This window comes from Alnus glutinosa, chromosome 8, assembly GCF_958979055.1.
Source record: "Alnus glutinosa chromosome 8, dhAlnGlut1.1, whole genome shotgun sequence".
NCBI lineage: Eukaryota > Viridiplantae > Streptophyta > Magnoliopsida > Fagales > Betulaceae > Alnus > Alnus glutinosa.
Window position 1 is genome coordinate 25,474,783 of NC_084893.1, and position 24,269 is coordinate 25,499,051.

At 39.9% G+C, this 24,269-nt stretch overlaps 1 protein-coding gene across 4 annotated transcripts; it reads left to right on the plus strand.

Moving 5' to 3' along the window:
• The first annotated feature begins 877 nt into the window (after positions 1 to 877).
• Positions 878 to 10,140, plus strand: LOC133875895 (G-type lectin S-receptor-like serine/threonine-protein kinase At4g27290). 4 transcript variants are annotated; one of them, XM_062314164.1, is made up of 7 exons: positions 878 to 2,299; positions 2,452 to 2,565; positions 8,489 to 8,664; positions 8,779 to 8,989; positions 9,132 to 9,369; positions 9,493 to 9,643; positions 9,734 to 10,140. In XM_062314164.1, exons 1-7 carry the CDS (start codon positions 1,009 to 1,011, stop codon positions 10,046 to 10,048), a joined length of 2,496 nt encoding a protein of 831 aa, XP_062170148.1. In that variant the 5' UTR covers positions 878 to 1,008; the 3' UTR covers positions 10,049 to 10,140. The 4 variants fall into 4 exon arrangements, with proteins under 4 accessions (XP_062170148.1, XP_062170147.1, XP_062170150.1 ...); XM_062314163.1 differs by having other exon boundaries at positions 879 to 2,299; positions 2,449 to 2,565; XM_062314166.1 differs by having other exon boundaries at positions 880 to 2,299; positions 8,507 to 8,664.
• Positions 10,141 to 24,269: the final 14,129 nt, after the last annotated feature.

The window sequence follows — 24,269 nt, forward strand, 5'->3', positions numbered from 1 at the left end:
TAGTTTTAAAATTATGGTAATTTCATCATTTTATTATTATTATTATATATATATATATATATATATATATATATATTAACGATTCTGAATAATAAAGAGGGTTATTTGTAAAAAAAATGGCACTTTAATGCAGTTGGGTATTCAGTTGATAGGGCAACTTATTAGTGAGTGGTAGTTCATAATTGGGAGAAACGATAATTAACCATTTTTTTTTAATAATTATATTTTGGGAAAAGTATGATATTTCAAAGTAAAAATAGGTGTATTATGGGAAGAAAAATAGAAAGTGGTCGTGTGCATTTTAATGTTTGACGTATAGAGTGGGTTTTTGACTTGTCTAAATGTCACTTTTGGTAGTTTGGTGGTGGTAAATGAAAAGTGGTGGAAGTTGGATGTCATAAATGAGAAGTACTGGTCGTAATTTGGTAGGCCAAAGAGGTTTTTTTTCTTTTTTCAAAATTTAACTAATAAAGTACTTGTAATCACATGAATTACCACGTCAATTTATAAGAAATTTGTAATAAAATATATAGTATCTTTAGCCGCACTCAAAAATATTAGCAAATTAAATCATTAGCTTTGCTAGGACATTATAATTTTTATTACAAATTCTTCGCGCATAGAGTTATTGATCCAAGTGACATTTACCACGTCATCAAATTTAATCGTTGTTTGTAATCAAATTTGATCATTTCATTACCATACGTATTTACTCAAATTTTTTCATCAATAAAAATCTCTTGTATTGTAACATCATCAATTAATAAGGTAGGACGAAGTTCTAAAACTTTATGACGCGCGTGAACAGTGACGTAAGTCACCGACGCCTGAACTACATAAAATCGTCAGTCTCTCATTTATTTTATTTTTGTATTTGGTTGTCTTTTCTTCCCTAAATTAAGGTTCACGAATGCGACAGCCTGCTTCAGTCTAAGCATGCGTGTTTACTTTCTAATTGATCCTTATAATGAGCCTCAACTGTAAATTAAGCTCTCTGAACACAAAGCTATGCAGATTTTTTCTCTTGTGATTGTGATTACCAACTTTCTTTTTTTCTGCTCTGGATTCTCCAATTTTGTTGACACCATTACTGGATCCCAGTCCATCAGCGATGGCACGACCTTGGTTTCCAGGGATGGAAAAAGCTTTGAACTGGGGTTCTTCAGTACTCCAGGTAGTTCCACCAACCGTTATTTGGGGATTTGGTACAAGAATATCCCGGTTAAAACGGTTGTTTGGGTAGCAAATCGGCGAAACCCAATCAAGGATTTGTCCGGCGTGTTGATGGTAAACGGCTCAGGTAATCTTGTGCTTCTCCACCGGAACGGGAGAGTTGTGTGGTGGGCGAGTTCGACGAAAGAGGCCCGGAATCCAATAGTACAGCTTTTAGACTCGGGAAATCTAGTACTGAGAGATGAGAAAGAAGAAAATCCAGAAAACTGTCTGTGGCAGAGCTTTGACTATCCTTCTGATACACTTTTACCGGGGATGAAGCTCGGATGGGACTTTAGGACTGGTCTGGAACGGCGCCTGTCCGCATGGAAGAGTTCAGACGATCCATCTCCTGGAGACCTTTCTTTTGGTATTGAACCTTATAATTACTCCGAGTGTGTCATGAAGAAAGGCTCTAAGAACTACTTCCGGACCGGCCCATGGAATGGCCTTCACTGGAGTGGTTCACCGGAGTTAAAGGGCACGCAGATTTTCAACAGCAGTTTTGTCTCCAATAAGGACGAGGTGTACTTCATATACCACCCAATAAATAAGTCTCTGATCTCAAGAGGAGTTTTGAACCAAACTGCCAACTTGTATCAGCCCTACATATGGATGGAAAACGATCAAACTTGGAGCGTGTTTGCACCTCTGCCAAGAGAGATCGACTGTGACATGTATAACTATTGTGGCGCTTATGGAAATTGTGTCAGGGGTGAATTTCCTGTCTGTCAATGTTTACAAGGATTCAAGCCCAAGTCTAATGACAGCTCGAACCCAGAGAGCTGGTCTCAAGGATGTCTACGCAGTACGAAATTGAGCTGCCAGGATAAACATAGAGATGGGTTCCTAAAAGTTGGTGGGCTCAAATTGCCAGATACCATGCATTCTTGGTTGAATACAAGTCTAAATCTCGAGCAATGTAGAGCAACATGCTTGAGCAACTGTGCCTGTATGGCCTTTACAAACTCAGACATCAGAGGAAGAGGTAGCGGCTGCGCCATCTGGTTTGGTGATTTACTTGATATTCGAAAGCTTACATATAATGAGCAGGATCTGTATATTCGAATGCCTGCTTCAGAGTTAGGTATGAGCCAATATATATGATGATCTTTACTCCTTATTTCCTCCCTTTTATTGCATTAAGTTCATTTTTTTCTTAGCCATATAGCTTTTCAATCTTTCTTTTTTCTTTTTTCTTTTTTTGCTTTGTGATTGTCAAATCAACCGTTGAAGAAGTGATAAACCACCAAAAGACGAAGGTGATAGTGATAGCTGTAGCTGCCATTGCCGTTGTCATTGGGGTGCTATTTGTTGCCTATTGCATACGCAAACGCAGGACAAACTTCAGAGGTAATATCACTTTCCTTCGACCACCTCCACAAAAGATGTTGCTAGATTTTTTAATTGAACTTCTTAAAAGTACTATACAAGGCAGCTAATGAAACTATGAACAAAGAAATTAAGCTTTTAATGAAAAAATTTGTAGAAATTAATCTTGTCGATGCTTTTTGTTGTGCAAACAACCACATACACAATAAGACAAGAATTTGTGAGGTTCCCTCGATAAGAGGTACATCTAAACTATAAACGTAACCAATCACGAATAATATCACTAATCAAAGATAGACCTCGGCCATAATCAAGATTGTTTTGACAGCGTATGATAATAACATAAACTAAGATTTGAATATATAAAAGAGCATTAAAGAATAGAGAAAATAACAAATATTGAAGAGAAAGACCCTAGTTGCTCCAAATAAGCAAACAAACAAATTAATAGCTCTAAAAGACTGATATTTAATTTAAACTTCAAAACTTGATTGTTTCATTTAGTGTGTATCCCTTATATAGGCTAAAATATGCTCCTAATTTAACAAGGGGGAAAAAAAAAATTCCTAATCAGAAAAGAAAAACATAATCCTAATGAAAAAGGAAAAACTTTGTTGGTACAGTTTTCGGTATGGTGTGAATCTGCACGTTCTTCACGTTTCTTAATAATTCTGCAAAACAACAAAAACTAAGGGGCCCTTCCGGGGGTCCTCTCCGATGCCTAAATTAGCTTCTGTAAGAAAATAATGCTCTATGCATGAAAATTGAGTCTTAGTTTATACATGGGGTATAGGCCTATTTATAGGCAAAAAGGTGGAGTCAGACTTGGATTAGGATTCCTTCTCCTTATTGATCTAGAACTGGTGTCTGAGTTCTAATTGGACTCTGATTCTTTATTAGACTTCTAATTTGATATCTTTTTAGGCTTCTGATCTGATCATTCTTCTTATCTGAGTAGACCATGAATCCTATCCCAATTCCACCAGGGATAGGACTACTAATCAAACTGATTTCTCTGAAGTAGTTGCTAAATGTCTATCTCCTCCTTGGATTAGGTTGAGTGGAATTTATCCCCAACAGTTACCCATTATCCGAAGCTTGCTTGAATAATGGGAATTCTATGGCTAAGGAAACCCGAGCTTTGTCTCCTTCTGAAAACCTGCTAACCTACAAAACTTGAGGGTTAAATCTTACCCCCCATTACCTTCTTGTTTTTCCTTAGAGTTTTCTCCCTGTCTCTTGGAATGGCTAACTCCTGAAAACCTGCAAAACCCTAGGGTTAAATCTGACCCCCCCTGGCTCTCTTTCTTTCTTTCTTTCGACAAGGATTGATCCGAGTTGCTTTCTTGTTGCTCTCGGCTAAGACTGATCCGAGAGGTTTCTTCTTGCTCTCAGCTAGGACTGATCTGAGAGATTTCTTCTTTCTCTCGGCTAAGCCTGATCTCAGGGTTTTTCTTCTTACTCTCGGCTAGGACTGATCCGAGAGTTTTGTTCTTGCTCTCGGCTAAGACTGATCCAAGAGGTTTTCTTCTTACTCTAGGGTAGAATTGATCCGAGAGGTTTTCTTCTTACTCTCGGCTAGGACTGATCCGAGAGGTTTTCTTCTTGCTCTCGACTAGGACTAATCCGAGAGGCTTCTTTCTTGCTCTCGGCTAGGACTGATCCTAGAGGTTTTTTTTCTTGCTCTCGACTATGTGATGTCCCACATCGCCTGAGAATGAGGATGTGCTTATATGTATAAATGTACAATTTATGACACAACGCGTTTTAAAGCTGTAACGGTCATGAACCTATCAGAACTCCACAGTTAAGCGTGCTTCTGCGAGAGCAATCCCAGGATGGGTGACCTCCTGGGAAGTCTGATTTGGGGAACTAAAAGCGGACAATATTGTGTCATTGGGGGTGGGTCGTTACAGGCTAGGACTAATCCGAGAGGTTTTCTTCTTGCTCTCGGCTAGGATTGATCTGAGAGGCTTCCTTCTTGCTCTCAGCTAGGACTGATCCGAGAGGTTTTTTTCTTGCTCTCGGCTAGGACTAATCCGAGAGGCTTCCTTCTTGCTCTCGGTTAGGACTGATCCGAGAGGTTTTCTTCTTGCTCTCGGTTAAGACTGATCCGAGAGGTTTTTGCCTGCAAAAGAAGCGACATCAACGGGTTTCCGGTCCCTGGACCGGGAACACTCCAATGCTTAAGTCAGCTTTATTCTTTTATTCTGAAAATACTTATTCCCAAAATCTAGAGAATTTTCTGTCATTTATTATAACTAGTTTGAGTTAAAAATAAAAGTCTAGTTCTTTGCAAACATAAATGCTAAAAATAAAAGTCTAGCCTGAAATTCCCGAGAGTCCTTTCTACATGATCACGGACAAATTCTGTTGTTGCCTCGGCTCTCTACGCCGTGGGCTTCTGCTTCCTCGGTCTCCTCTTCTTTCTATATCATCATGGGGATCATTCTCTTGATGCCTCTCGTCTAGCTGAGGACGGTCTCAGGGATAGTAATCCCGTGGCTGCTGATCTCGAGGTTGATAGTCTCGATGATTCCAAGGCCTGTTATTTCCTGGTTGGTTTCGTTGCTCTCCCAAGAACCAAACCAGCTTGCCATTCTTTATGAATTCTTCTATTAACAACCTTAGGGTTACGCACCCCTCGGTGTAATGACCTGCTTGTTTATGAAAATCACAATACTTGTCTGCATTCTTGTAAGGTGGATTACCTGGTATCTTTTGTGGTTCCCAAAACGTCGGATCTCTTTTGATCTCCATCAGAACTTCTGATATTTCGGCATTGAGAGGTGTAAAGTTATAATCTTTGAACTTCTTTACCTGCCTCTGCTCTTCCCCATCAGCTTTTCTAAATTCTTTTCTTTTCTTTTCTGGAGCTGTCTCTCGGAGTAGCCTAGAATTGGCCATAGACTTCAGTGTCTCTTCCTGATTGATGAATTTTACCTTATCCATAGGCCCTGCAAGGTACTCGGTTGCTTCCAGACCAACTTCTTCATCAAAGGCTCATCGGGTGAAATTCCCTGATAAATGGCAGCAAAAATCTTATCTTTGGTCGGATCTTCGACTGTAACCTTCTCTTGGTTGAACCGGGCCATAAACTCCTTAAGACTCTCGTTGCTTTGCTGGTGCAACGATAGCAAATATTCCGAAGGCTTCTTCTTTGTCCGAAAAGCTAGAAATTTTGTTTGGAATATTTTGTACAACTCCTTGAACTGATCAACAAAATTCAGGGGCAGCTTCCTGAACCAGTCCCGGGCATTCCCCGAAAGAGTAAGGGGGAGGGCCCGACATGCTACTTCATCGGGTGTCGCATGAAGGTCTAAATGAGCTCGAAAATTCTCTAAGTGATCTAGAGTATCTTCGTCTCCAGCATAACTTAGAATTTGGGGTACCTTAAACTTCTCGGGTAGTCGATAGTCTGCTACTTGTCTGGTGAAGAGTGAGTCTGTACCCCTTAGGAGCTTATCCACAACTACGGATCTGCTTTTGTCCTTCCTTTCCATCTCCATGTATGTGCACCTTCTCTCCAAGTCGGCAATAACTCTGCTCAAATCTCCTTGGCGGTCATCCTCCCTCCGAGAATTAGTGTTGCTGTTGCGATCTTCTTCCTCATGCTCATCTTTGTTCATCTCGAGATTGGATTGTCCCGGCCTCCTGGGCAACAATTCTGCATTTAAGGCTTCAATCTGAGCTTCTAACGCTGCTATGCGATCTTGGTCTCCACCGAGCGGTGGAGGCTGTGGATTATTCTGAAAAACCGGTTCAGTGGGGCTCTAGGCTGTCGATTGGTCTGGCTTCCGGAACGTGTGTTCATCACTATGCTGGATCTTCTTTTTCTTTTATGAGGAACGAATGATCGTTTCCCACAGACGGCGCCAAACTGTTGGTATAGTTTCCGGTATGGTGTGAATATGCACGTTCTTCTAATGTTTTTCACGCTTCTTAATAATTCTGTAAAACAACAAAAACTAAGGGACCGTTCCGGGGGTCCTCTCCAATGCCTAAATTAGCTTCTATAAGAAAATAATGCTCTATGCATAAAAATTGAGTCTTAGTTTATACCTAGGGTATGTGCCTATTTATAGGTAAAGAAGTAGAGTTAGACGTGAATTAGAATTCCTTCTCCTTGTTGATCTAAAACTGGTGTCTGAGTTCTAATTGGACTCTGATCCTTTATTAGACTTCTAATTTGATATCTTCTTAGACTTCTGATCTGATCATTCTTCTTATCTGATTGGACCATGAGTCCTATCCCAATTCCACCAGGGATAGGACTACTGATCAAACTGATTTCTCTGAAGTAGTTGCTAAATGTCTATCTCCTCCTTAGATCGGGTTGAGTGGAATTTATCCCTAACAAACTCAATTCTTATTGAAAATGAAAACTAAAACATACATGCATAAATAAAATATATTCACACTAAAGTTTGTCTTCGCCCTGCATCAGTCTTTCTGGGTTGGGAAGAACTCACCTCGAGTTCAAGTCATCTCTATCAGCATCAATAAAACATGGAGTTAGGTGCTTCGCGTTGAACACGTCAGAGGTCTTTAAATGACTTGGAAAACGTAGCCGATATGCATTATCATTTATCTTCTTCAGAACCTCACAAGGCCCAATCTTTCTCTCTCGTAGCTTGTTATACTCACCGATGAGGAAGCGATCACTGCGAGTACAACCCAAACCAAAATTTGTGAGGGCTCCCTTGGACCTCTGGCAAATAAAGCATTATTTCCCTTGACATGACATATCACTAGTTAGCTTGGGCCAATAATAGTTTGATGATCAAGGCTAAAGTATTGTCTCTCCCAAAGTGACCTTGGGATGACGATGTCTTGGAAGAATTAATCTTCAAAGGGGCTACACATCATGTGGAAGAATTAATCTGCACTTCCTGGGTTAAAAGGGGTGTCACAGCTTGTGCAATGAAACTTTTCTTATAGGACTCCTTTAATTACTTCTCAAACTTAGCTGCAAACCTACACACATCATTAAAATTCATCACAACTTTTGTCAGGCATCCCGCCAAGATAACGGCTATATATAGTTTCCTCATCGGGCTCCGCAACATCATACCTCAACATTAGATACTCAAATTTAATAATATAATCCTCAAAAGATAATTCCTTTTACTTAAAATAATGAAACTTTAAGGAAATGATGTTGCCTGTAATTATCTGGAAGAAACTTCTTTTTGAGCACCTTCGCATGCTCTTTGCTTCACGTTGTTCTCAAAATTGAGTCATATTTCTTCAACTTGATTGCCACAATTTCCAAAGTTTCGCTCTACGATATGCAACTAATCAATGAAATCATTTGAATGTGCTCTCCCTTTGAATTCTGAAATATCATCTTTCATGCTGAATTCTCATTAAAATTCATAGTTTCTTTGAGAATGATTGGATGTCGGGCTATGATCACGATGAAAATGATTGATATCTTCTTCCTCATAATTTGAACCTTCCTCCTTTGATCCATGATTTAATGCATCACGTCTCAAAGGTTGAAGCAAGCCAACTGCTTTAAGTTGTTGCACTTGTCTTCGCAATTCTTCATTCTCAATGTCACAAAGATCACACTCACAATTTGGCCTTTCAACTTCTAGCCCACATTGACCACAACCTCGATTGGCCATTAAAACCAAAGCTCTGATACCGAAAAATATAGAGAAAAGCAAAACCAAAAGGATAGTACAAATTATCCAAACCTTGAGAATAATAATAAAGCCTCACTTCCAACTAGTATAAGATAATCCCCAAAATTACAAAAAACATCACAAATCATAATTATAATAACTCTCAAAATAACCCTTATTAACTTCCGTGTCATCAGCCACGCATGGTTAAATGGATGATTAGGTTGTGGTTGCGGATCCTAATTTGTATTTAAACCAAAGTTATGAGTTAATGTTGTCCTTTTTTCTTATTTCTTATGTGAAATGTGAAGCACATTTTGTTATATCAGAGAAAATGGAGAACGATGTAATCCTAGGTCAGAACACTGAAGGCCAAACAGAAGACCTGGAACTCCCCTTGTTCGACCTACTTACAGTAACTGATGCCACCAACAACTTTTCAGGCCACAACAAGCTTGGTGAAGGTGGTTTTGGACCCGTATTCCGGGTAACTCTGCAACATCCTAGTATAATGATTATTAAAAAAGGAGAAGAAAAAAATAGCTCTTGTCATATTCAGCATATATATAGATAATCTCTCTCTAAAATTGTAAATTTCCAGGGTATACTGAAAGATGGACGAGAAATTGCTGTAAAAAGGCTTGCACGTAGCTCTGGACAAGGATTGAATGAGTTTAAAAATGAAGTTATATTGATTGCCAAATTGCAACATCGAAATCTTGTTAGGCTTCTCGGATGCTGCATTCAAGGAGAGGAGAAAATGCTAATCTATGAATACATGCCCAATAGAAGCATGGACTTCTTCATTTTTGGTTTGAACTCCTCAATACCTTATAATTTAATTTAAGAAGACCTCATGCTATGTTTTTTTATGGTACTTTAAAGAATTTTTTCAATTTTCAGTTTCATTGTTTATGTGAGACAGAGAATTAACATAAATGAGAAACTTACTAGATCAAAAGAGAGCTGAAGTTTTAGGCTGGTCTATGCGCTTCCACATTATTTGTGGAATTGCTCGGGGGCTTCTTTATCTTCATGAAGATTCCAGACTAAGGATTATACACAGAGATCTCAAAGCAAGTAATGTCTTACTTGATAGTAATATGAATCCAAAAATTTCAGACTTCGGCATGGCTAGAATATGTGGAGAAGATCAGACTGAAGGAAATACAAACAGAGTAGTTGGAACTTAGTAAGTATAAATATCCTTAACATGCTTTGTAATTAACGTTTCTTTTTCTAATCAAGAAGTGTCAATGTTCATGATGTTTTCTTTTTCTAATCAAGAAGTGTCAATGTTCATGATGTTCTGCAGTGGATATATGGCTCCCGAATATGCAATTCATGGGTTATTCTCAGTAAAATCTGATGTCTTTAGTTTTGGAGTATTGTTGCTAGAGATATTAAGTGGAAAGAAGAGTCGAGGATTCTTCGATTCAAGCCAAAGTCTGAATCTTATCGGACACGTGAGTGTTCAAAAGAGTAGTTATCTTTCCATTTAACATTCAGTGAAGTCATGAAAGACGAATGACAGTACATTTTCCAATATGTTTTAGGCATGGAAACTATGGAGAGAAGGCAGGCCTTTAGAGCTGATCGATACGTGCCTAGGAGACGACTCATGCCCTCAGCTTCCACAGATTATACGCTGTGTCCATATCAGTCTCTTATGCGTGCAACAGCATCCTGAGGATAGGCCCAGCATGTCTTCTGTGGTTACGATGCTAAGCAGTGAGAGTTCATTACCTGAACCTAAAGAGCCTGGTTTCCATGTTGGAAATAAATCACTTTCTGTGGAATATTCTTCATCCAGCAAGCAGCAATCATCTTCAACAAACGATATATCTGTTTCGCTGTTAGAGGCTCGATGATGGATCATTTTATTATATGCATTATTTATACTTGACATATCCTGGGAGTACTGTCCAACATTAACTATCATTTCTGTTTCTACACACACCAAGTATGTCCCTACTGCGTGCCAATTTGTTATCCCAACAATGAATGAAAATCTAAAAGGATAAAAGGAAATGGATATAACATCATAAGTTTGAAATTAGATGGCTATAATTTAGATAATTTTGAAAGCAGATTCACTCATCCGCAAATCACCTTCGAACAAGGTTGCATGAGATTCCTTGAAGTTACATATACGATCTTCAGCAAAAAAATAAGTGTAATTTACGAGATTACAATCTGTCACCACACAAAAATCCCTCCAAAACTTGGAAAATCAATCTTGGATTCTTGTATTTATTGCCTTTTTTTTTTTTTTTTAAAAAAAAAATTTTTGGATGAATCAAATCTCTTATAACCAAACAAAGAAACAACATACACTTCCCAACAAAACACACTGGAAAAACAGAGCTACTCACAGTAGCTACAAACAACAGCAAAACCCAGCAACAAACTGTTCAAGCTGAGTTTCCCCACTAAGCATATACTAGACTAGTACCAAGTTCCATCACGAATAATAGAAGATAGTCTAGGACCAACAGAACGACCAGCATCATATATGATTCGGTATCCATATTTTTCAAAAAGACAGCCTTCAGGATGCCGCACATCCCCTACTTTGAATATTTTTATTTTTATTTTTGTATTTCCTTTCCAAGTTTGCGTAGAATTTACCTTCTATTTTCTATTTTTCCTTCTGTAGACATTAATTTCCTTTTCTTTTTAGTTCAATCATGTAATAAATAGTAGGGTCACGTTTGTAAGGAAGAACGTACTCTGACAATAAATTATGTGACTTTTGGACCAGGCCGTACGGTTGCAGGAAAAAAAGAACCACGACCTGGCTGGCAATGTTGAAATTGCAGCGCAGTTCAGCAAGTCAATGCTAATGACGTACTCATCAATGGTAGACTGCTTGTTCGTTGCAATTACTCCTTGTAATGACTCTCAACTGTCTATCGTTTAACCACAGAGCAAGATGAGAAAAGAAAGCAATGAACATTGACCTTCTTTGACAAATGTTTGTAAATACTAGAACGGTGGTTTGTTAATTTTAAAAATAATAGAAAGTGATGATGCGATATAAAGTAAAAATAAATTGTATAGAAAGTGAAAAAATTTTGTATTGTAGTAAATTTTTTTATTTGAATAATAATAAAAAATTATTAATGTGATATAAAAAGTATAAAAAAGTAAAAATGTTTTTATGTGAATTGTTATTGAAAAATGTGAAAAAATGAGAAAAATAATGAGAATAGTGTGCTCCACTATCATGTAATGGTATGTTGTTTGTCAAACATACCCATTTTTCTTTTGTGACTCCGATTACCAACTTACTTTTTTTCTTCAATGGATTCTCTCATGCCGTTGACACCATTTCTCAATCTCAATCCATCAGTGACAGTAGGTGTAACTATCCACCACCAACGACACAATATTGTCCATTTTTTATTCTTTAGAACCAGATTTTTCAGGAGGTCACTCATCCAAATACTAGTATCACAGAAACACACTTAACTGTGAAGTTCTGATAGATTTATAGCTATCACAGTTTTAAAAAGCGTTACATCGAAAAATGTGCAAATATATATATAAGCACATACCCAATCCCATGGCCAAGCAATGTGAAACGTCACAGGAAACATACAGGACCTTGGTTTCGGAAGCTGTGACCTGGGGTTCTTCCGTCCAGGTAGTTCCACAAACCGTTATTTGGGAATTTGTGTAATAACTCCGACTTCCTTTCGAGGGTAAAATGGTCTTTTACTTCCTATGAGAATGGATGACTGGATAGAAATAATAAACACGTGAGTTTATATTTAATATTTTATTATTCATATTAAATACCCGCTTTTATATTTTATTAAATACCTACTTTTACATTTAATAATTTTTATATTAATATTAAATGCCGCTTTTACACTTAATATTTTATATTAATATTGAAGTACCCATTTTTTTTAGCCTTACATGTAAAATCCTAATTTTTTTTTGAAAAAATGTGATCATGTACAATCAAATTATAAAACTAAAGAAATTACATAAAATCTTCATGTACAAAAGTCTGTACGAATGGTGGACACACCTCCTTCCAGACCATTTCATGACAAACCATCAAAGCATGCTTAGCTAAACTATGTGCCACTTTGTTAGCTTCCCTCTGAGTATGACTCACTAACCACTTTGAATGCTGTATTAGCCTCTCTTGCATTGCTTCTACCATCATTCCACAAGGCCTCCAGCAAGCTTAAGAGGAATTGATAGCCTTTACCACATTAAGGGAATCCCCTTCAAAAATTGCTCTATGCACACCAATCTCTTCGCATAGCATAAATGCTCGCTAAGCTACCATTGCCTCCGCTACCTCTAGGTCACAGATGAAAGGCATGGAAGAGGCCATAGCCACACAAAACTCCCCTTTATCATCCCGAGCTATGACCCCCACTCCCATCCGTTTACCTAAATGATCCACATAAGCATCCCAATTGAATTTCATAAAGCCCATTGGAGGCTTGCTCCATCGGGTATTTCCTTGATTCGTCAGGAGATTGGAGCTTGTTGCTTGACCTTTTGCTGCCACGAACTCTTCCCGAGAAGCCAACGTCTGTTGCACTAGAAGGGCTGGTGGTGAAAACAAACCCTCAAACACAAAAGACTTCCTTCGCGCCCAAATGACCCTCGCCATCATAAGTGCATGAATAAAATCTAGCTCGTCCAACTTCTCCTAGAGTGTTCTTAGTAGGGCCATACCATCATCTTCTACCAATGACAGCTTCTAGATTTTACGTGAGCTCTCTTGCCATACTGCCTGAGAAGAGTAGCATCCCTAAAGAATATGGCCCACAGTCTCAGTTTCCAATTGGCATATTGGACATATTGGATCTGGGACTATATTTCTTCGATGAAGGTTTGCCTTAGTTGGGAGGATATTCAAACTTACCTTCCATAGAAAATTTTTTAGAGCCCCAGGAACATCAAAAGCCCAAATGAATTTCCAGAATTTCCTCTCATCCCCTTTATTTGAGCTCTCTCCTTTCTCCTCTTCACATCATTGATTCTCCATAAAATAAGCACTTCTCACTATGAAGACTCCCTGTTTTGACCCTGCCCAAACCAATCGGTCTCTCGGTAGCAAAGGGCTTAGTGGTATACTGCAAATACTTGCCACCTCTGAGGGAGAGAAGATGGGCAATAAAAGTTGTACATTCCACCTCCTGGAGATTGGTTCAATTAGTTCGGTGACTTTGGCTTTAGCATGAAGGATAGTTACAGGGGATTGCACTTGGCATGTACCAAATCCAAAAGCCATCTATCCTTCCAAATTGAAATTTGCAAACCATTTCCTACCCGCCATTTCAATCCTGCTTCCAGAATATGCCGAGATTGAGAGATACTCTGCCAAGCATAAGAAGGCTTTCTTCCAACATTAGCTTCCATAAACGAGACATCTGGGAAATACTTCTCTTTGAGAATTTCAGCCACCAACGACTCTGGGTTTTATAAGATCCTCCATCCTTGTTTCGTAAGCAAAGCATGGTTGAAAGTTTCCAGTTCCCTAAAGCCCATTCCTCCTCCTTGTTTAGATTTCCTCAATTTCTCCCAACTCAACCAGACCACCCTTTTATCCTTCTTCTGGGAGCTCCACCAAAAGCAACTCATAAGGGAGTTTAACTGAGCACACAGTGATCTAGGAAGCCGGAACACGCTCATGTTTCATGTCAGAATAGCTTGGACAACGGCTTTGATTAAAACTTCTTTCCCTGCCTGCAATAGGAACCGTTCTTTCCACCCAAACAACCGTTTGCATACTCGCTCCTGAATTCTTGCAAAAGTCTGACTTTTTGAACATCCAACCATTACTGGAAGTCCTAAGTACTTGTGATAATTAGTTATGGCTAGAATTCCCACCAAAGAACCGATGTGCTCCTTGAACTCCCTTTTAGTATTTTTGTTGAAGAAGATGGACGTTTTATCTGCATTCAATTTCTGCACAGAAGCTCGTTCATACCTTTGTAAAATCTCATGAATGTTTTGCCACTCTGTTAGATTTGCACGACAAAAAAGTAAGTTGTCGTCGGCAAAAAAGAGGTGGCTAATCCGAGTCCCTCTAAAAGAGATTGGCACCCCTGAAATGCTCCCTTCAATTTCAGCCCTTGTGAGCATAGCACTAAGCCCCTCCGCAACAAGAAGAAACATAAGGGGATAAGGGATCCCTTTGTCTGACTCCCCTAGATGGATAGATTCGCCCCTTGGGTTGACCATTCACAAGAACTAAGAAGGAAGGAGATCTCACACAAATCATCAACAGGGCTTTGTAGGCAACTAGTACGTTGTGTTGGGGTGAATGCCAATAACAAAATGCACAGCGGAAATTATCTACCCCTCTTTGTGCAAATTAAATAGTCAATCTAGCTAGCATCATAATATCAACTCATCCAAAAACAATGCAGAAAAAGGATTTAGGCAACCACCACAAGCAAGACACCAAAATTTTTACGTGGAAAACCCTCCGGTGTGAAGGGAAAAACCACGGGACCTAGTCTAGTTAAAACTTCCACTATCAACAATAATGGGCTTACAAATTGTCTTCTCTAGAACAATATCTAGAGGTTATCACCACATCAAGAATACACACATTCTTGGATTAAAACATAAATTCATCACTATAAAAGTGGATTCCAACAACAACAAAGAAAGGTCTCACCAAGTAGGGATGAATAACCGAGCAACTGGAGAAGAAGTCCAACGATCGACACCAGTCAATACGTAGCCCTCGTCATCAGGAACAACATATTGAAATTTCATCAAGTTCGGACCATAAATGACCTTCTAATCTCTGACGGAAATGGGTATGTGTAAAACACTATTTTTCTTCTCCTCCCTCACTGTTTGCTCGAGCTTCTGTTTCAAAAAAAACAAAGCTTCCCTCTCTGTCTAAAGCTTCAAAAACTGCAAGCCTTCCTTTTATTTTTATTTTTCTTTTTCTTCTTCATTTGGGCGCAAGTCACGCACTGTGCGTGACTTGCCCTCTGCCAACAAAAACAGAGGCGACAGCCTTTGTTTCTTTGGCTTATGGGTTGGTCCCCCACGTAGGAGGGACCACCCAACAAATCTCCCCCTCCCGACTACGTGGGGGGCTCTACCAAGCCCGCTTTCCTTCTGCAAGTTTCGAGCTTTTGCATAGGCAAAGTTTTTGTCATCATATCTGAACCATTATTATCAGTATGGATTTTCTCAATGTGCAACAATTTCTCATCCAATGCATCACGAATCCAATGATACCTAACATCAATATGTTTGGATCTTGAGTGAAAGGTTGAATTCTTACTGAGGTGTATGACACTCTGACTGTCACAGTAAAGCAAATACCTCTCTTGCTGTAGACCCAATTCTTGTAAGAACTTCTTCATCCATAACAGTTCTTTAGCAGCTTTTGTGATAGCAATGTACTCAGCCTCTGTAGTAGACAAAGCAACACATTTCTGCAATCTGGATTGCCATGACACTGCTCCCCCTGAATAAGTAATCAGGTACCCTGAAGTAGACTTTCTGGAGTCAATATCACCGGCCATATCTGCATCTGTAAACCCATCAAGCACCTGTTTACCGTTACGGAAGCACAAGCATACCCTCGAAGTACCTCTGAGATACCTGAGAATCCATTTCACAGCTGCCTAATGTTCTTTGCCGGGATTAGAAAGGAACCGACTGACAACTCCAACAGCATGAGCGATATCAGGCCTCGTGCACACCATGGCATACATCAAGCTACCCACAGCTGAAGCATAAGGCACTTTCTTCATTTCTTCATTTTCTTTCTCACTTGTAAGACTTTGCTTTGAACTTAGCTTCAAATGACCTGCAAGTGGAGAGCTCACTGGTTTTGCCTTGCTCATGTTGAACCTGTCCAATACCTTCTCAATATAACTCTCTTGTGATAGCCACAATCTTCCATTTTTCCTGTCACGAGAGATCTTCATACCAAGAATCTGTCTTGTGGGTCCCAAGTCCTTCATAGCAAAGGACTTGCTCAACTCCTCCTTCAATCTGTCGATTTTGCTAGTGTCACGACCAACTATCAACATGTCGTCCACGTATAGCAAGAGAATAATAAATTCTCCATCTGAGAACTTTTTCACAAATACACAGTGATCAGAAGTAGTTTTGTCATACCCGTGCTCAACCATGAAGGAGTCAAATTTCTTGTACCACTGTCTCGGTGCCTGCTTGAGTCCGTACAAGCTCTTTTTCAACTGACACACTAGATGTTCCTTGCCTCTAGTTGTAAACCCCTCTGGTTGCTCTATATATATTTCCTCCTCCAAGTCACCATGAAGGAAAGCAGTCTTCACATCAAGCTGTTCAATCTCCAAATTCATATTGGCAGCCAGGCCTAGAACAACTCTGATAGAAGACATCTTCACCACGGGTGAAAAAATTTCTTCAAAATCAATACCCTTCTTCTGACTAAACCCCTTTACAACCAACTGTGCCTTGTACCTTGGTTGTGATCTGTTTGGTTCAATCTTGCATTTGAACACCCATTTATTCTTGAGTGCTCTCTTGCCCTTAGGCAGATCCACCAAATCATATGTGTGGTTCTCATGCAAGGATTTCATCTCTTCTTGCATGGCTTTTTGCCACTCATTTTTCTGGTCATGTAACATAGCTTCCTGATAACTTTCTGGCTCTCCCCCATCAGAAAATAACACATACTCATCAACTGAATATCTTCTGGAAGGTTGGCGCTCTCTGGTAGATCTCCTCAACTGAATCTCAGTGGATGGCTCTGAGGAAGCTTGCTCTAGGTGCTCTTCTGACTCCACATTATCAACTACGAATTCACCATCTCTACCAACTGTGTCAACATGTTCTTCTTGTACATCTCTCATGTGTTCATCATGTGTCACACAAGGAGGAACAACTAGACCCAAATCAACACGTTCTTCATAGAGAGACTCTGGCTTTTTAGTCTGTTCCATGTCTTCAATGGTTTGATCTTCAAAGAAAACAACATCTCTGCTCCGTATGATTTTCTTAGAAATTTGATCCCAAAGTCTGTAATCAAACTCCTCATGTCCATAACCCAGGAAGATACACTGTTTAGCCTTGCTATCAAGCTTGGACCTCTCATCTCTAGGAACATGAACAAATGCCCTGCAGCCAAACACTCTCAAGTGCTCAAAAGAAACATCTTTCTCTATCCACACCCTTTGAGGAAAGTCACAATTCAAAAGAACTGATGGAGAAAGATTGATCAAGTCAACTGCGGTCTTCATTGCCTCACCCCAAAAGGATTTGGGCAATTTTGCATGAGAGAGCATACATCTGATTCTTTCACAGATAGTTTTGTTCATTCTCTCTGCTACGCCATTATGCTGCGGAGTCTTGGGCACAGTTTTCTCAAGCCTGATGCCATGGCTTCTGCAGTACTCTTCAAACGGACCTCTGTATTCACCACCATTATCTGCTCGAACACATTTCAGCTGCCTCCCAGTCTCTCTTTCAACCTTCATGTGAAAAGCTTTGAACACATCCAGCACCTGATCTTTAGTTTTCAAAGCAAAAACCCACACTTTTCTAGAGTGATCATCAATAAATGTCACATAATAAAGTGCACCACCAAGAGTTTTAGTGTTCATAGTGCAGACATCAGTGTGAACTAAATCAAGAATATTAGTCTTTCTTGATTGTGGGAATTTATGAAATGAAACTCTTCTTTGTTTTCCAACAAGACAATGAGTACAGGGCATTAGTGACGTACCTCTGATATTAGGTAGGAGCTGCTTCTTGGCAAGAACTTGAAGTCCCTTCTCACTCATGTGACCAAGCCTCTTGTGCCATAGCTCAGTGGAAGTTTCATTCTCAACAACATTCACATCTCTCTTGACAAATTTTGCTTTAGTCTTGTATAGAGTGTTAATCTTCTTCCCCCTGGCTAAAATAAGAGAACCCTTGCAAAGTTTCCATTGTCCACCTCCAAGGTAATTATGGTAGCCTTCATCATCAAGCTTCCCAATGGAAATCAAGCTGAAGCGCATCACAGGAACATATCTGACATTTTTGAGAAGCAATTTACACCCGATACTGGTTTCTAACTTTATATCTCCCATGCCTAAAATTTCACATTTTGCTTCGTTTCCCATCTTGACCCAACCAAAATTGCCATTGGTGTAAGAAGAGAAGAAATCTCTATGTGGCGTAATGTGAAAGGAGGCTGCCGTATCAACTACCCACATAGACTCATGACATGCGAGATTAACATAAGCATCTTCCCAAACAACTAAATCATCACCATCAGATGCAACTGCTGCAGTGCCTTTTTCTTCTTCACCTTTTTCTTTCAACTGTTCCTTTTTAAATTTTCTGCACTGTCTCTTCATATGCCCAAGCTTGCCACAGTGAAAACATTTTATCTCTTTTCTTGTCTTGGACATTCCCCTTGACTTGTCACGGCTGTCATTACCACGAGGTTTTCTGCTTTTACTTCTCCCCCGCTTTTCTATAACAAGTGCCTCTGTATGAGAAGAAATACCATGCTCTTTTTTCTTCTTGCTTCTTCATTGAACATGCTGTCTTTTACCATACCCATAGTCATCACACCGTTGGGAGCCGAATTGCTGAGTGACACTACCAAGGTTTCCCAACTGTCTGGCAAAGAACTCAACATAAGTAATGCTTGCACCTCATCATCTAGCACAAGTTTCATGGTAGACAACTCATTCAATAATCCTTGAAAATTACTCAGATGCTCCGTAACACTTTTCCCATCTTTGTACTTCAAATTCACAAGCCTTCTTATCATAAAGGCTTTGTTCTGAGCAGTCTTTCGCTCATAAAGACTCTCTAACTTCAACCAAAGTAAGTAAGCATCAACTTCTTTGGCTACATGACGGAAGACACTTTGATCAACCCATTGCCTAATATGTCCGACGACTTTCATATTTAATTTCTTCCATTCATCATCGGTTTTGGCATCCGGTTTAATCCCATTCAACTCAATAGGCTCAAACAATTCTTTACAGTACAAAATATCTTCCATCCTGGTCTTCCAAATTGAATAATTGGAAGCTGTGAGTTTAACCATGCTATTAGATGACTCCTCCATTTAATTTACACAGCAATTTCACAACCAAAGCTCTGATACCACTTTGTTGGGGTGAATGCCAATAACAAAATGCACAGCGGAAATTATCTACCCCTCTTTGTGCAAATTAAATAGTCAATCTAGCTAGCATCATAATATCAACTCATCCAAAAACAATGCAGAAAAAGGATTTAGGCAACCACCACAAGCAAGACACCAAAATTTTTACGTGGAAAACCCTCCGGTGTGAAGGGAAAAACCACGGGACCTAGTCCAGTTAAAACTTCCACTATCAACAATAATGGGCTTACAAATTGTCTTCTCTAGAACAATATCTAGAGGTTATCACCACATCAAGAATACACACATTCTTGGATTAAAACATAAGTTCATCACTATAAAAGTGGATTCCAACAACAACAAAGAAAGGTCTCACCAAGTGGGGATGAACAACCGAGCAACTAGAGAGGAAGTCCAACGATCGACACCAGTCAATGTGTAGCCCTCGTCGTCAGGAACAACATATTGAAATTTCATCAAGATCAGACCATAAATGACCTTCTAATCTCTGACGGAAATGGGTATGTGTAAAACACTATTTTTCTTCTCCTCCCTCACTGTTTGCTCGAGCTTCTGTTTCAAAAAAAACAAAGCTTCCCTCTCTGTCTAAAGCTTCAAAAATTGCAAGCCTTCCTTTTATTTATTTATTTTTTTTCTTATTCATTTGGGCGCAAGTCACGCACTGTGTGTGACTTGCCCTCTGCCAACAGAAACAGAGGCGACAGCCTCTGTTTCTTTGGCTTATGGGTTGGTCCCCCACGTAGGAGGGACCACCCAACACGTTGTCGGTAATGAGTCTTCCTGGAAGGAATTTGCTCTCTTGCTAGGAAATCACAGCAGGCAGGACATGCTTTAACCTCTTTGTTAATGCTTTAGCAATTAACTTGTAGAGCACATTACATAAGCTTATGGGACGATAATCACAAACAGAGTTAGCTTGATCAGATTTGGGAATCAAAGCTAAATAGGTAAAATTAATCGAAGGGTCAAAGATCCCATTATTCAGAAAATTCAGAATAGCTGTTTGAACCTGTTCTCTAATGATGCTCCAGTGTTTCTGGAAGAAGCAAACTCCAAATTTGTCCGGACTCGGACCTTTAAGGGGTTTCATTTGGCCAAGGGCATTGACTATCTCATCCGTTGTAAACTCCCTGAGCAGGCTAGAATTCATCTCGGGTGTAACTTTCTGAGACACCGACTCTAGACAATATTCCATATCCCTTGGACCCTCTGAAAAATACAGAGAGTGGAAATAGGCAATGAATGCTTCCCCTATGTCCTCAGTAGAGCTCCTTGACACACCTACTTCATCAATCACAGAATGGATTGTATTACTACGTCTTCTTTGAGTAGCCCATGCATGGAAGAACTTGGTATTGCAGTCCCCCCCCCCCCCCCCCCCTCCCCCCTTAAACCAATTTCTCTTGGCCTTTAAAGGTCTCCACTTTATATCCTCCATCTCTAGCAATATATTTATTTCTCCCTGCAGAGCTATGATTTCATCCCTGTCATTGACCCTTTGATCCATTTGCATGGCCTCCAATTTCTTAGTGAGGCTAGTAAGCCTCTTGCTGGTATTGCCATATTTGTTCCTGTTCCATGAGGATAATGAGGCAGCACATCTCTCCATCTTCTGTGCAATCAAAGAAAGTGGATTTTCACCAACTATATCTTTCTCCCATTCATTCTTGATGACCCCTGCACTCTTCTCATCTTCATTCCAGCAAGCTACAAATTTAAAGCACTTAGATGGTCGACCCTTCCCTTGAAGAAATTGAACCCATAAAGGCTTGTGATCGGAGGTTCTTGTAGCTATAACTTCCATGACCACATTTGGGAATTGAGAGTACCATCCCGTAGTAGCTAAGGCACGATCTAGACGCTCCTTAATGAACTCATTTCCTTCACGGTAATTACACCAAGTTTATCGGGAGCCTTTATACCCCAATTCCCCCAACAAACATTCATCAATCACCTTACGGAAAGGAGCCATTTGAGCAGTACTCTTAGGAAGGCCTCCCTCATTCTTTGAGATATCCAAAATTTCGTTGAAGTCACCCAAGCATAGCCAATCCAGGGAATTGATTTGGCCGATATGAGAGAGAAGTTTCCCGGAATCCTCCCAATAAACCGGGTTTGGGTGCACATAAAATCCAGTAAGTAGCCAAGAGTAGTTAGATCCCTTCAGAGAAATCTTTGCTGAGATATGGTGTTGGGAATAGTTCAGAATCGTCACCTCCCTGTTATCCCTCCATAGCAATGCCAACCCCCCACTTTTTCCAACCGATTCAACTGTCAACATACCTTCGAACCCTATGGAAACTCTAAACTTTTGCATCTTTTCGTTTCTAATTTTTGTCTCAATAAGAAACAAAATAGTAGGCCTCTTTTCCTTCACCAATAGGCGAAGATCACGAATTGTTCGAGGGTGCCCAATCCCTCGACAGTTCCAAGATAACAGACTCATTGGGTTCGGCAGGGCTGTTCAATAGCCACCGCCGATGATCCCACATCATTCGTTTGAACAGTACCATACCTCGTCTCCCTTTTTGTCTAAACTGGGTCACCTTGCTCTAAGTCCAGCTCTGAATAACCCCTCTTCCCTGGAAGGATACGAAGATCAGAAACTAGTTCCGACACCTTCTAGAATTGTATGACGGCTTCACCATTCTGCACTTCCACCTCTTTGAGCTTAGAAGCTGACCCCTCCTTGACAAACGATCGTTCGAGATACGTTGACGTAATTTGTGCATGACTAGTGGTTGGGCTTTTTTGCTGAGTAAAGGGATCCATCCTAGCACTTACGACAGGGACTTCTATAAGCTGGGCCGATGGCTTAGGCCGATACACTGGGCCTTTTGTGAACCCAGTCTTATTAACCGGGCCTTTAGATGCCTTCCCAATTTCCTTAGTAAACCCTTTTCCGCCCCTTCTGTGATCCGAATCTTTTCCTTTAAAAACCTCCCGTCATTTGAATCTTCAGTTACCAAAGTCTTGGCCGGCCTGCCCTTTAAATTCTGAGGAGCGTTTTCCATGATTTCCGTTTTTCCGCAAAGGGAAGTTTCCTTCTGAGGGTTTCGGATCAGCAACTGATTTGGACTCTAGGATTTCTGCCTTCGAATTAATTCCCATATACGACATACCATTCTGGGAAGATTTACCATTGTTGGACAGAACAGTGCCATCACCGTCGTCCTCCTCCTCCACCGGTGGCTGAGGTTGACCATTATCCTGGTTTCCTTCCACTTTCTCTGGAATTTTTGATTGATCTTCAACCCGAATCCAGGATCCCCACCCCCAGACTTCTACTTTATGGTTTGCTCGCTTCGAGGACAGAATAGGACAACCCGAAGTAGCATGAAGGATTCTCCCGCACTTTTTCATATTTCAGTTTAACCCAGTAAAAGGTCCCTTCCAGAGTTAGGGAACGCCCCCGATCTAAGGGCTGGAATAGATCAATCACCACTCTAAGCCGAAGGTATCATTCCCACCCCACATCATCATCCGCCACTTCTACTTCCTCTACTTTTCCCAAAGAAGCTCCAATCTTGGACCCAATTCCTCTGTTCATGAAGTACATCGGCATATCATGGACCTGGATCCATATTGGAGTACAATTAAAAGTCATCTGAGATGGAGATTTTTTGCCTTCGAGTTCTTCAATAATAATGATGGTTCGATCGTAGGACCATGGATGCCCTTCAAGCACCCTTCTACGATCATTATCGTCCTCGAATTCAAACACCCATAAATTGTCTTGGATCTCTTTGTAGAACATGTCCCCGGCCAGCCTTCAAATATGAATGAAAAGTTTTCGAAAAACCTTCTTGTTAATTCTTTTCGGTACACCCGTCCTTCCTACCAAGCATTTCTTACCCTTGGCTCGCAATTCTTCCACCTCTTCAACTTCTAATTGAATGCTCTTGCTTTCCCCTTCAGTGAGGGGAAAATTTCCCACCTTTTCCCCGTAGTCTCCAGCCATAGGATTTCTTTACAAAGAAATTTCTACGTGGAAGATCGGGACTAGTACACTCATCTACCGTTAGCCGGGGGAGACAAAACGCAATCCTTGAAAAAAAGGATCTCGCCAAAACCCAAATCACGTTAACCGGTTGAACGTGCCGCCAATTGATTGTATTCGGCCAATTTCCAATTCACCGACATTGCTCCGAGAGACATTCCCCATCAAAATGTTTCTACTTGGAATGTAAAATCCTAATTGTCAAAACCCTAACAGCAACCAAGTGAGAAAACCCTAACCCTATAAATACATCTTTTAGCGGTCACTCTCTCCTCTCATCTCAGAATTTTGTTGCAAGCCGTCTCTCCATCACTGTGCCTGCAAAGGTATGCACAATTCTTTTCTCTTTTTCTTTTGGCTGCCTCTCTAACTTGTGTGAAATAGGAGTTGGTCATATCTAGATTCATTGATTAAAACATTATTTATTTCTCTGTTTCTTTTTGTCTCATCCTTTCTTAACTGTAGCAAGTCCCTGTACTTGGAGTTGTTCTCCTTCGCTTCCTTTCTTGTACTGCAGTCGGCATGTAGTAGTTTTGCTACAACCGAGGATTTATTTTGTTGTCGTCTTTTTTCATGTCTCTGTAGCAATGACTAGTTGTTTTTCTTTCTCTTCTTCTTTTCCTTTTTCTTTTTACAACCACAGTAGGTTTCTAGGCATGAATTGTTTTTTGCCTTTTTAGCTACAGCCAAGTGCCATCCCTAAATGGTCCTTTGTTTGAAATTTTTTCTTTTCTTGTACAAGACTCATAGGAGTTAATTTTTGTTATGTTCCTTTCTCGGCTTATCCATATATAGCAAGTCTTGAGCTTGTATCCATAAGAATTTTTTTTTTTTTTTTTTTTTTTTTGATTTTTTTTCTCTTCCTTTTAGTTAATATAGCTGAATGCCACTTTGAGAATTGCCATTTGTTTGTTTTGTTTTTCTCTTCTTTTCTTTCTCTGTACTGACGCTAGCCATTTCAAACTAT